The sequence below is a fragment of the Cephus cinctus genome, unplaced genomic scaffold (assembly GCF_000341935.2).
Source record: "Cephus cinctus unplaced genomic scaffold, Ccin1 Ccin1_scaffold0240, whole genome shotgun sequence".
NCBI classification, from domain to species: Eukaryota; Metazoa; Arthropoda; class Insecta; order Hymenoptera; family Cephidae; genus Cephus; species Cephus cinctus.
This window is the reverse complement of record NW_014332956.1, coordinates 430,043-441,988: the sequence shown is the minus strand read 5'-3', so window position 1 is coordinate 441,988 and position 11,946 is coordinate 430,043. Positions and strand designations below refer to the sequence as shown.

General features: G+C 35.1%; 4 protein-coding genes across 7 annotated transcripts; 2 read left to right on the top strand and 2 right to left on the bottom strand.

Annotated features, from left to right (window-relative positions):
• Nucleotides 1-50: 50 nt before the first annotated feature.
• Nucleotides 51-2,341, top strand: LOC107265874 (protein FAM50 homolog). The gene is made up of 5 exons (XM_015735753.2): nucleotides 51-282; nucleotides 434-1,143; nucleotides 1,272-1,426; nucleotides 1,509-1,621; nucleotides 1,730-2,341. The coding sequence occupies exons 1-5, from the start codon at nucleotides 140-142 to the stop codon at nucleotides 1,848-1,850; spliced, it is 1,242 nt and encodes a 413-aa protein (XP_015591239.1). The 5' UTR covers nucleotides 51-139; the 3' UTR covers nucleotides 1,851-2,341.
• Nucleotides 2,342-2,361: 20 nt separating this feature from the next.
• LOC107265873 lies at nucleotides 2,362-6,721 on the bottom strand. Its single transcript, XM_015735750.2, has 9 exons — nucleotides 5,927-6,721; nucleotides 5,136-5,227; nucleotides 4,604-5,048; nucleotides 3,774-4,099; nucleotides 3,468-3,618; nucleotides 3,235-3,395; nucleotides 2,960-3,163; nucleotides 2,762-2,884; nucleotides 2,362-2,690 (listed from the first exon to the last, which is right to left on the bottom strand). Exons 2-9 carry the CDS (start codon nucleotides 5,220-5,222, stop codon nucleotides 2,397-2,399), a joined length of 1,791 nt encoding a protein of 596 aa, XP_015591236.1. The 5' UTR covers nucleotides 5,223-5,227; nucleotides 5,927-6,721; the 3' UTR covers nucleotides 2,362-2,396.
• A 450-nt stretch (nucleotides 6,722-7,171) lies between these two features.
• Nucleotides 7,172-8,709, bottom strand: LOC107265875 (uncharacterized protein C15orf41 homolog). The gene is made up of 6 exons (XM_015735754.2): nucleotides 8,481-8,709; nucleotides 8,226-8,330; nucleotides 7,967-8,097; nucleotides 7,815-7,894; nucleotides 7,695-7,744; nucleotides 7,172-7,635 (listed from the first exon to the last, which is right to left on the bottom strand). The coding sequence occupies exons 1-6, from the start codon at nucleotides 8,576-8,578 to the stop codon at nucleotides 7,254-7,256; spliced, it is 846 nt and encodes a 281-aa protein (XP_015591240.1). The 5' UTR covers nucleotides 8,579-8,709; the 3' UTR covers nucleotides 7,172-7,253.
• Nucleotides 8,710-8,915: 206 nt separating this feature from the next.
• Nucleotides 8,916-11,676, top strand: LOC107265877 (odorant receptor 13a-like). Of its 4 annotated transcripts, none has more exons than XM_015735758.2 (7): nucleotides 8,916-10,423; nucleotides 10,496-10,782; nucleotides 10,857-10,956; nucleotides 11,015-11,119; nucleotides 11,182-11,331; nucleotides 11,435-11,507; nucleotides 11,587-11,676. In XM_015735758.2, exons 1-6 carry the CDS (start codon nucleotides 9,959-9,961, stop codon nucleotides 11,489-11,491), a joined length of 1,164 nt encoding a protein of 387 aa, XP_015591244.1. In that variant the 5' UTR covers nucleotides 8,916-9,958; the 3' UTR covers nucleotides 11,492-11,507; nucleotides 11,587-11,676.
• Nucleotides 11,677-11,946: the final 270 nt, after the last annotated feature.

The window sequence follows — 11,946 nt, the reverse complement described above, 5'->3', positions numbered from 1 at the left end:
CCTAGGGAAATATTGACTTTTTGAAAACTTCCGGTTATGTTTGTTGACATTTGCTTTTAGTCTAAAGCCGTAGCGTTGGGCATCTGCCTACTCATCTGTGCGCTGACTGTCGCAGCCAGTCGCAGTCAGCGAGTCTTAGATGATTTTCGTGCATTTATGGTCAGTTTCAACGATTTCGATATATTTTGACGCTGTTCAAACATACGTGTTTTGTTGGGTAGATAACATAAAAATAAAATTGTCATTTAATACCACCATCTTATATCTTTATACATTACGAAGGTACGTTCTGGATATCATGGTGATACAAATATCAATTTCTATATTCATATAAATTTTAGGGGTAGTAATTGATCAAATAAAAAATAGTTTTCATAAAACTTAATATACGCGGTATAATTATCGTTATATGATACTTTCGTTTGTATTTAAGGTTAATTTGCTCATTGACTGAAGGAACTTTTCCTTCTAACAACAAAAAAATGGCACATTATAAAGGAGCTGCCAGTGAGGCTGGCAGAGCTATGCAACTTATGAAAAAGCGTGAAATTGCACAACAGGAGATAGAATTGCGAAAAAAGAAAATTGAAGATGACCTTAAAATTCATAACATTGAAAATAAATTTGCTACGCATTATAATGCTGTGGAACAGCAACTCAAAACGTCTACGATCGGTCTTGTTACTTTAAATGAGATGAAGGCAAAACAGGAAAATATTGTGAAGGAACGAGAGAGAAAATTAGCACAAAAAGAAAGAGAAAAGGAGCAGGAGAAAGAACGAGCGTTAGCTGCTAAACAGGCTGAGAAAAATAAGCAAAAGAAACAAATACAAGCTCTATCATTCAATCTGGATGAAGAAGTTGAATGCTCCGATGAGGATTCAGATGCTAAATCTGAAAAATCGAATAAATCAAAGAGTAGTGATAGTTCTGTGTCACCAGTGAAAAAAATTAAGAAGAATCCTGATGTAGATACCAGTTTTCTACCAGACAGAGAAAGAGAAGAAGAGGAAAATAGATTAAGAGAGGAGTTAAGGCAAGAATGGGCTAGGAAACAGAATGCTTTGAAGGAAGAGGAAATTGAGATTACTTTCAGTTACTGGGATGGATCAGGCCACAGAAGAAGTGTTATAATGAAAAAAGGTAGAGGTTTATGTAGAATAATTGATATAATCTTCTTTCGAATCGTACAATTTGATTCTATGAAGTAATTATACATACAGTGCAGAAGAATTTCTGTATTAATCGATATTAGTTTGTACTGTCGGCAGGTAATTCAATATATCAACTTCTCCAACGATGTCTGGAGGTATTAAGAAGAGAATTCAGCGAGCTCAAGACGGTAATGGCTGATCAACTGATGTACGTCAAAGAGGATTTAATATTACCACATCATTACACATTTTATGATTTTATTGTGACAAAGGTAATTTTTACATGTATCTAATAACTTTTCCAGATAAACTGTCAATATGTTTTGAAATATAAGAATAATTTTGTTGTTTTAGGCTAGGGGAAAAAGTGGTCCTTTGTTCACCTTCGATGTTCATGATGATATTCGTGTAATGCATGACGCTTCCGTTGAAACGGAGGAGTCCCATGCTGGCAAAGTATTACTTAGGTACTAAATATTACTTCAAATACGGGCACAATACACATGTGATCTTACCATAAGTGATATAAAAAATTTCTACTTTTCCTAAATCACTTAAATAATTTATAATTACAGATCTTGGTATGAAAGAAACAAGCACATCTTCCCAGCTAGCAGGTGGGAACCTTTTGATCCTACAAAAAGCTACGACAAGTACACTGTGTCGGATAAAAATAAGAAGAAAGACAAACTTTAAGAAAGTTAAGTGAATTATGTTTATTTGTATATAACACACGTTCCATTTCAACAGCAAGATGCAATTAGATGAAATTTCGTAAGGAGGTGATTATATCCTAAAGTGTTTCTACGATTCTCAAAATTGTGTCTTCTATTTTGTGCACACAAAGAATCGGTGATGGAGCAATAGTGGCCAAATCATATCTGATAAAATAGAACAAGTTTCGAACAGTACATCACAAATGAAATGAACCAGGGTGTATAAATTATCTTTAATCTTTTGAATACTGGTCCATAACATAAGACGTAAGAAAAAAAAACAGATACACTGCCTTGTAGTCGTATGATGAATGGATTTGTTATTATGCAATCAGGGTTTCCTATGTGTTATATCTCATTAGTACTGACACACAGAATGAGAAACCTGTATAGTTAATAGCATACAATTCAATTAAAATAATGTATATGAAAATGTTGGATATAGAATCGAAATAAATATATTTCGTGGGATGTGTTAGTTAACTGTTAATTTTTCGCGTTTTATTGTAAGGTGCTCAGAACTTATTTAATATTCACTGGCTATGTTAGGTTGATACCTTAACTGGAATAGAGGCATTGAAATTTGAGCTTCTTTGATTAGTTCATTAATAATATCTTGAGATATATCTCCTACAGTGTCAATAGTTGATACGGAGGAAAATGAAGGAATCGTGCTTTCGTTTGACTTAGTTTCCACATTTTCTGTTGGACTAACTATGATTTCTGCAACGTGCTGTAATGTTTGGTCCTTGTTATTACTTTCTGCGTGATATTCCTCGATTAATTTTCGTATTTCATTTTCGGAAATGGGCAATATTTCCTAAAAGCATGTTCATAGTTAAAATATTTTATACTTGTTATATACTAACCACGCATCGAGTTAATACATACTTTGGATTTTGATTCAGCTAGTGTTTGTAGTGAATGATTAATACAGTCCAGTTTGTGTTCCAAGCATTCATGCTTTCCGCATTTTATATTTTGGGATAGTTTGAACTTGCGAGGATTAATATGCTTGAGCAAAGCGAATGAGAATTAAAAGTGTTAAAATTAGATATTATATTATCTTTATTACAACACTTTACTTACTGCGAGCTTTTCATCTAATTCCTTTAGTTGTCTTATGGCATTGGCATCAAGTGAATATGGATTGTCATTTGTCCGACACTTTTTATCACAATTTATTGATTCACTATTTTTTTTAGTATCATCTGGTTCTATTATCAGAAGATTCTCCAATCTTTGTTTTTCTTCGTCTGTTATTGCTAATGATCCCATAGAGCATGCAGCTAACTAAAAGTATTTCTTCTACAATTGCAATGGTTTAAAAATAGATTAAAAGTAAATGTATCGGTGGTAGTTACCCTTTTATTCCTTTCAGTAAATATAACATTCTTTCTTTCAAGCATAGATAGTTTCTTTTTTAGTTGCTGCTTTTCAGTGGCAAACTTTACAAATGTTGATTCATGTGTGTTCATATTGTTTATTGTAGATACCTCGGGAAGTCGAGGATGGTTGGCATTTTCTATATTAAATATTATAACATTTAATGATAATTTGCTCATGGACAATCAGGATTTGTATTTTCACAATGTACCTGAAGTTACGTTTTTAATTCCAGGACACAATTGAAAAAATGCTTCTGTATTTTTCAATAATCTTCCTGTTTCAGGAGATCTCAGTAACAATAATTTTCCAAGTTCTTTGCGATTTTGTCGTTGACAATATAAAGTGTCTGTAACTTCTTTCTAAATCATCCATAGAACATACCCCAATTTAATTAAATCAATATTTGAACAAAAAATGGGTTGCCTATGACTACACGTATGCGATACTTTGTTTTATCAATAATATCCTTTCAACATTTCAGCAATTCAGTGAATTAATTTGTCTTTGAAATTACCTCAATTCTTTTCTCCAATTCATTAATGGACTCGTCAAGTTCGTTCATTCTCATAATATTTGTTTCCTTCCTTTCAACACTTTCATCCGCATTGCAATCCCCCAAGCACTTTGTGTTTCGTGACTGGTATTCCCTCACAGGAAATAGTTCATCAGGATTTCCATTGATAATAGTTTCAATTGATAATATTCTCTCCGGCTCATTCTCTCTTGATGACAGACATTCACGTAGTTTTAATACGGAATCAGAAACGTTGTTGTAATCCAGTTGCAATTCTCTCAGACCGGCTACAGCTTCTTCGAAGATTAACGAGCGATGTCCTTCGACTATATATATATTTTTCGTGCAAATCAATTTTAAGGAAAAGATGGGAAATAATGTAGTACGGATAACATTAAAGTGGAATTCACAAATATGTATATCGAAGTGTGAACGGACATTGAATTATTGCAGTATTCAGTATACATATATTCTTGTAAACAGGTGACCCTACAAATAATTATATACAAGCTACATTCTAATTAAGAGTGAAATTCAATATTTAAAGCATAAAGCTATAGCGATAAATAATAAGAAAATAAACTATGAGAGAGTAACAAAGTCACCTTTCAAATGCTATCAAATATTTGAAAAAGACCTTTGTGCAATTCATGCGTGTTTTTGAGAGGAGACTGTGAAGTTAAAATGATTGATAAGCGGTTTACCTATAGTATACAAATACAAGCATATAAAAAGTAATTCAAGACAAACTAAGACCATTGCGCACTACAGTTTATTTTCGGTAGTCCCTATATCCATTTCCTCACTTGAGTCTGGTAATACGATTGTACCTCGTCTAGGTTTCCATGAGATTTCCATATCAGGCTCTCTCTCATCATTCTCGTCGCTCCCGAGATTCAAGGTTGAATTTTCATTGGAACTTAAATTCGCGTCGTCACTTTCTAAGGACATCCCGAGGCGATCAGATTCCTTTGGAAATAATTTCGAGGCACTGTCCAGCAGTCGTGCTGCCGGTGTTTCTTCTTTCAGTTTATCTTCTAGTTTGGATCCTGAAGCCATATCCGAACCGTCTGATTTGGCTTTAAAATCCGTGCTGAATTGCTCATTTAAGCGACTCGAATTTGTTTGAACCATATCGTTCCTTCGTGGCGACGAGGAACCGGGTCGTAAATGATTTCGTAGACGAGGATATCGGGATTTTTGTCGAGAATCCTCTTCGTCGCTACTACCCTCTGTATACAGTTCTTCCCCGGAAATCCATAGATCCTCATCCTCCTGAAACGCATAGTAAAAATTATCAATCTACTTCTTGCATTTAATAAATTATATTTAGAACAAATTAATATAGTTGTAGCATCTCACCTCCCTCCTTAACCTTGCAAGTTGAGTTTGTACTGCAAGTTTGGCAAGATAGGCTTGCGACGCATTCTTTGAGGAATCTTTCGACATCTTACCTAGAGTTTATAACAATTTCATTACTTTTTAGTATGCTGTTGCCTGTTACGCATGAAGCACCTTTCACGGCGATCGTAAAGAACCAGCAGACAAAAAAGAGCTACGGTTGCCAATGTCAATAAAGGAAATCTACTGGCTCAGTGAGATTCATCACGGTTGCACAATTTCACAATGCACCTACGACTGTACATGCATTTATTTACATAGCCTGGAATTTCATTCCCAATTACAATAAATTCTCCCACTGTAACCAGTTTGACTGGATCATCATTTGATTCTCTCCCGGTCGCGACGAACATCCAATGGAAACGATTTGAAGTGCACAAACTTGTATCCATACCCGTATACCATAAGGATAGTCTGATTCAAATGATATTTATGATCTCACCCAATAGGATTAGTATCTACATTTTGTATACGTATAAAACGAAATACTCCTTCCACATGATATGACACTATTATGAAGTGGTTAAAGATTGCCTAACGATATAAATCACACAAAAAATATAATAATCTCTATAAATCGTGGATATTAATTTTTTCAGTTTTTTCTTACAGCCTACAATAATTTTCTCTCAAGATTGTTATTTTTTTCTTCACTATGAAACTCCGCTCGATACAAACTTTAAGTTACACTCGTTTAGTATCTTTGATGCGATAATACGTTATAGAATTTGGCTTTATCCAATGGAACTCACCCTGTGAGTGTCGCCGACGGGCGACATTCTTTGAGAGCGTACTGGCTTTTGAATGCTACGAGGGCTGTCTGGTTGGCTATAGTTATTACAGACATAAGAGAAGAGCGCAGAAACTACGACAGCAGTGGGGAAACGAAGCACAACGCTGCACGCGTTACACGTTATAACAAGGAGTCGCTGTGTTGATTTGCGTGGGGCCGCTTCGTGTGGTGTTGATCGAGTCTGCGTGGTAGTCGCAGGATAGTCTGGATATAATAACACGATTTCTATTATTACGGTCAGAGGCTGGAGGGATAGGAAAAAGCATAATATTAAATGGCCCCTATACTCTGAGCTGTGCGAAGTGGGCTACCTTGGTACAAGAGACCAGTTCGCTTTCGCTAGACAGAATTCAGCTTAAATGATTTACGATTCTTTAGTTGTTCTTCTGAGCGATATGACTTCGGTGAGATTTTCGTGGAAGAATTGTGTAATGAATTGGGTGCAATTTAGTATTAAATAATTATAGTTGCTTGTGATTCGAATTTTTATCGATATTGCATGCTGGGTATCTAGATATTGTAAACTTATCGCTTATTATTTCTTTTGTGGACATTTTGGATGTTTAAATGTAAAGTAGCTAACAAGTTTGTATTTGTGGAGGCAGCGATCAGATTTGAAAGAATGGCAAACGGTATGTCCCATGCATGCCGGATATATAAATTAAGTAAGCTATTTCTGTGGCGGACAAAAAGAAGTTATTATTTTTGTTAGTTGTTTATGACGATCATTGCTGGCATACTGGATATAGGATTTTCTGTGTTTGAATTGATTTTTAGGAAATTGTTATTGACTTTATATTGGCTTGTCGTGGATTTAAAGGTACGATACGTATAACTTTTTTAATTTTTAGTTATTGGGAATGACGAGTTACAACTTCGGATTTTTGTAACTTTTATTACTTTCTTGGAAGCTATTCAGTTTATTCTTATCGTTGAAATTTTTATATACCGGGTTATTCCGGTCAAATGGACCACCTGAAATAGACCGGCCATTTGATTCTTAGCGTAAACTATGTTCAGATGGTACGTTTAGGCTGGATAATCGGGTATACTTTGAATTACAAATTATATAGATATGACTAACATGAGATGAGTTTTCGCTATTGTCGGACACAGAGGAATGTATTTCTATTTGTAATTCAGTAAAGAAAGAGCTGGATGATGTATATGCAGATTGAAATCATTTTTTTGGATTCCGTGAATGTTGAGGAAATATTTTTATTACTGTACAGAGGTAGTAGAGAAGTTGTACAAAGTATAGTTATAGTAGTGCTACATACAGATATTCATTGCAAGGGCTTCATGGAACTAGGATTCATGTAGGTAATATTTTCTGGAAAGTGATCCATGATGATGAAATTCTTTTCGTTAGGTTGAACCAACGTGTCAAGAAAACCAAACCAGTAAATCACTAACCCTGGTCCAAAACGATTCCAGTAACTTGAGAATTGGTCTTTGATATATTTTTTGTGCATATCGGCACTACCGAAACGAGCTTTCGATTCAATCCAATTGATAACAAAGCCATTCACGGCAATTGGTACTTCCAGTTTAACGTCTGGGGTTTTGTCATAGCCCTTTTGTCTTAGATGCTCTTCGTCATGAAAAGCTATATTTCTTTCAGTCAGGTAAGTTTGTAGGAGTGCTTCATATTTTTGACCCACAGAGCTGCACAGATAGGTAATTTTTAGTAATTTGATAATAGAAAAAATGCAAGTGCAACTTACCGTCCAATTGCATCTGCAATGGGTCCATATTGATCATCGAATAATGTACACTGTAAAAAATATTGTTAGTGTAGTAGTATAGTTAGTATTAATATATTTTATTGCACTAATGACTATTACCAAATAAACTTCATATGCAAGATCTTTATCCTCTATGAGAGTGGTATCTTTAAACTGTTTTTTCAATTCTGCTTTTGGAGCTAAAAATATACAATTTCTTGATTTTAATTGAATATGATAGACATAACTTAGTGGTTCAATGAAATTCTTACTATTTGGTTTTGCAATATCATAATGTTTTTCCAAAACATGCCGTGCCAATAATGCTGGAGGGGCTTGCAGCTGTTTTGCTATTCGTATGAGTATTCCCACAGGTTCTCCACGTTTAATAGCCTTGTGATAACTGTGGTTAATAAAAATTGATTACTTATATATAAGAATATAAAAGTATGAATAAGTAAATTCTATTCTATATGGTTGCTCTCAAATGTCCATATCATATAAATTTAATTACACATATTAACTACTCACTTTGTCAAGTAGTTTTTGTTACTCCTGAAAAGTTTACCATGACATATTTTCATTTGTCGCTGTACTTCCGCGGACAATATGCTGTTCAGAGTGTATGGCGAAATACTAAACATAGAGAAAATCATCTTTTATAGCATAAATGTTGTATTCGTGAAGTACTTATTATTTTTTGGTTTTCATGAGACAGTTCAATTTCCAATAACAATATATTGTGAATTCAAGAAGTAAATAAACAGTATAAAAAGTGACGTTAACCTGTTGTATTTTTCTGTTAGCATTCTTTCGCAATCTATTGATAGACCGCGAAATGAACGGATTGTATTCATTATGTCGTTGTACAAATCTTCCTTCATTTTCAATTCACAATAATTTTCAGAAACTGTAATAAACGACACAACCTTTTACAGTAACATGAAGGAATACTGAACATTCGCCATATGTTACGATCACAGTAGAGGTGCGCTCAAGGCAACTCCTCAATCAAATAAAGTTTTACCGACAGTTCTCTGCAGTAGCGACAGAAATCCCTATTGGCGCCATCGAAGTTCGTCCCAAGCATTTGCTCATACTATGCTATCGACAGCGACATTGAGAAGCCATTTATAAATAATGAATAAATGTAAAACTGTAATGAAACAATACTTTATTCCAAGAATAAGCTAAGTAAGGTAATAAATAAGAAATTATCAATTAAAACAATACATTATGTTAGAAATTATCAGTTTCAACAATGACTGTCTAAGCGGCTTCGAAACAGCTTCTATGCTACATTATATCGTATGATAGTATAGGTAAATACTGCAAACTGACATTCTAAATCTTATTACACTAGGTAAAATAAAAGTTTGCCAACTTTGTACATATTTAAAAAAAATATTTGTAAGAGCTCCAATACTATCTTACATTACATTCGCAATTATTAAAAAATCCTTCGCGTACATAATAACGGTATTCGAATCCATCGTCGCAATATTCTATTTTGATTTATTTATCTCGTAACATGATTCTTGATCGATAGTACTGTTAATAACAAAATCATACAGACGGTCTGTTTTATATTTTAAGAAAGCGGTTTACATTTACCGAGCGGATTATTATAAGTTTGAACGTGGGCTTTTAAAGCGACCTTATTGTCCAAAGTTCATTCTATCTTCTATGTTTTAAATAAAAAAATTAAAGTCACCAGTCGCTCCATTTTACTATACTATAGTAAGTATCGATTGATCGGTAATCTTAATACACATTCAAACTCTAACTGTCATTTATAGAAATGACATCAGAAAAGTTACTAGAACAGAATTGTCTCTGCTAACACATTCTTCTTTGAATATACAGCTGTGTGAATAGCAGTGCTATATACAGCTGGTAAGTGTCGATCCAGCAAAGTTCTTCCCTGCTGTTAGAAACTTTGAAACATCAGGCATTATCTTTCTCGAGAAATGTACGGTTTAAGGTACAGATTTCCCACGTATAAGAAGTTCTATATTCTGATATTTCATCGGGAGCGCGAATATCGTGAGGTTCACGCGCGCCGGAAGTGACCGACAGTATTATCGCGGATTTTACAAACAAAAATTTGGTTACAACAAAAATAAATTTAAGTTCGTTCAAATAAGTACGTGTAAATACGATAATACCTCGTCATTACGATCGGTAATTGAATTTATATTAAATCTGAACGTCAGCTGTATACTTTTATCCGGTAATTATAATCCTGCGAAGCATTCATAAAAATGGATGTCCCTCTACATGGCGGGGAGGAATACGATCAATTTATAAAGCCAGTGATGAATACTATGCAAATAATATCAATATGGCCTCTAGCAGCAGACTGTGGATCTTACGAGTATCTCCTCAGAATCTGCCATCAGATTTTAATGTTTTTCGTAACGGGTACTATGTCTATCGTAGTGACAGCTGATGTTATTCACAATTGGGGAAACATGGACACGGCTACCGAATGTTCGCTCATAGCATCTGCCTTCGTTTTGTGCTTTTTACGATTAATGGTCTACACGTATCATCAGAAGGATATGAGATACGTGGTCGAAACAATGAGATCTGATTGGGCAGACGCATCCTACGAGGAAAAACAGGTTCTTAAGGAAAAATGTGATTTCGCCTTTAGGTTGGCAAAATATTTCATTGCTACTGTTGCAATTACTATAGCATTCTTTATGACCGTTCCTATGCTAGAGGTATGCATCTATTTGAACGAACTAATGAAAATTGTTGTTCCTTATCATAATTTTATTTTCCATTGATGTTAGACGTATATTCTTCACTCCGAGGAAAAAATATTACCATTTCGTGGTTACTTCTTTCTTAACCATACTTTGTCTCCGAATTACGAGATGATTTATATTTTTGAAATAATTGCCGGCTCTTTCGGAGGCAGCATGATAGCTGGCGTCACCAGTTTCAATCTCGTAGTAATAATGCATGGAGCAGCGAGGTTCAGTCTTTTACAAAAGAAATTAGAGTCTCTGAATAGGAATGATCCAGACGTCAACAAGCTTATGGTGAAGTGCATTAAGCTACATCAAGATGCTATCAAGTGAGTATATACCTTATGTTAAAGGATTTTATAAATGAATATCACGTAACGTATGGAGTATGCTTGGGGTACAGATTTGCCGACGCTCTCGAGGACATCATAAACGTAGTGGCGCTGGGACAATTTGTCACCAGCACGGGCTTGGTGTGCTTCGCAGGATTTCAGCTGACTTCGGTAAGTGGGTTAGGGGATCTCTGATCTGAGAAATACTGATTCTGATTACTGTATATAGATGCTCGAGGACAGAGGACGACTGATGAAGTACTCAACCTTTTTGAACTCCGCAATCCTCGAGTTGTTCATATTCAGTTTTAGCGGAAACGAGTTGATAGTCGAGGTAGTACCCGAAGAATTTCAAAGTAAATGAGTTCTATCATGTACTTTTTAATATAAAAATAGAGCGAAGCTGTCGGCGATGCTGCCTACCGCAGTGATTGGGCCAGTAGTTCCTTTACTCAGAGTCTGCGAATATTGATGATGCGAGCTACGTTACCTAGCAGAATCACTGCAGCTAAATTCTACAGTATGTCCCTTGAGAGTTTCTCAGCGGTAAGTCACTTAACATTGTGTAACAAAATTTTGGGCAGATCTGCGCTCAACGTAGTGAACTTCTAGAAAGGGGAAGATAACAAATACGTTTCTTTTCTTCTAGGTTCTCAGCACGTCATTCTCGTACTTCACTGTTCTGAAAGCTGTAAGCGAGGAGTAAACATGGTGTAGTTCATGTAAATATATGTATTACCCATCAATGTAATAGGACTAGAAAAATTCACTGTAAATTTCAATGACTGCGTCTCCATTAAGAAGCAGGGATCCTTTGGAGTCCTCGAACGTTTCACATATATAGTCAGTCTGCTTAACCTAAAAATATCCGAGCGCTTCAAAGGGCCGCGTAAAAGTCTCTGGTCCTTCGAGTGGAACAGCGTCTAATTAGATGAACACGACGTCAAGCTACGGATAAGTCATTGAGGGGTTTGGTCTTGCGTTTATACTAACACTGAAGGTGATTGAGTTTAAGATGATAAAAAAAAGTCCAGGTCTAATTATTTCTGTGAGATATATTTTTTATACAGTTGGCATCGATCAACTCTGTATTTACCAAGGGAAGGTAGGATACATCTGAGGAATTATGTCGCAAGACTGGAAAGTATAATTTTTGGTATT

What these genes read in the sequence shown, in the direction of transcription:
- LOC107265874 (XM_015735753.2), top strand. Translation starts at nt 140, where the DNA reads ATGATTTTCGTGCATTTATGGTCAGTTTCAACGATTTCGATATATTTT. An exon ending in TATCTTTATACATTACGAAG is followed by an intron (nt 283 to 433) that starts GTACGTTCTGGA and finishes TTTGTATTTAAG; the next exon opens with GTTAATTTGCTCATTGACTG. An exon ending in AAGTGTTATAATGAAAAAAG is followed by an intron (nt 1,144 to 1,271) that starts GTAGAGGTTTAT and finishes TACTGTCGGCAG; the next exon opens with GTAATTCAATATATCAACTT.
- LOC107265877 (XM_015735758.2), top strand. Translation starts at nt 9,959, where the DNA reads ATGGATGTCCCTCTACATGGCGGGGAGGAATACGATCAATTTATAAAG. An exon ending in CAGGATTTCAGCTGACTTCG is followed by an intron (nt 10,957 to 11,014) that starts GTAAGTGGGTTA and finishes TACTGTATATAG; the next exon opens with ATGCTCGAGGACAGAGGACG. An exon ending in GAAACGAGTTGATAGTCGAG is followed by an intron (nt 11,120 to 11,181) that starts GTAGTACCCGAA and finishes ATATAAAAATAG; the next exon opens with AGCGAAGCTGTCGGCGATGC.
- LOC107265873 (XM_015735750.2), bottom strand. Translation starts at nt 5,222, where the DNA reads ATGTCGAAAGATTCCTCAAAGAATGCGTCGCAAGCCTATCTTGCCAAA. An exon ending in TTGCAAGGTTAAGGAGGGAG is followed by an intron (nt 5,049 to 5,135) that starts GTGAGATGCTAC and finishes TATGCGTTTCAG; the next exon opens with GAGGATGAGGATCTATGGAT. An exon ending in AATTAAAAACGTAACTTCAG is followed by an intron (nt 3,396 to 3,467) that starts GTACATTGTGAA and finishes TATTTAATATAG; the next exon opens with AAAATGCCAACCATCCTCGA.
- LOC107265875 (XM_015735754.2), bottom strand. Translation starts at nt 8,578, where the DNA reads ATGAAGGAAGATTTGTACAACGACATAATGAATACAATCCGTTCATTT. An exon ending in CTAACAGAAAAATACAACAG is followed by an intron (nt 8,331 to 8,480) that starts GTTAACGTCACT and finishes CTCTATGTTTAG; the next exon opens with TATTTCGCCATACACTCTGA. An exon ending in TTGCATATGAAGTTTATTTG is followed by an intron (nt 7,745 to 7,814) that starts GTAATAGTCATT and finishes TATTTTTTACAG; the next exon opens with TGTACATTATTCGATGATCA.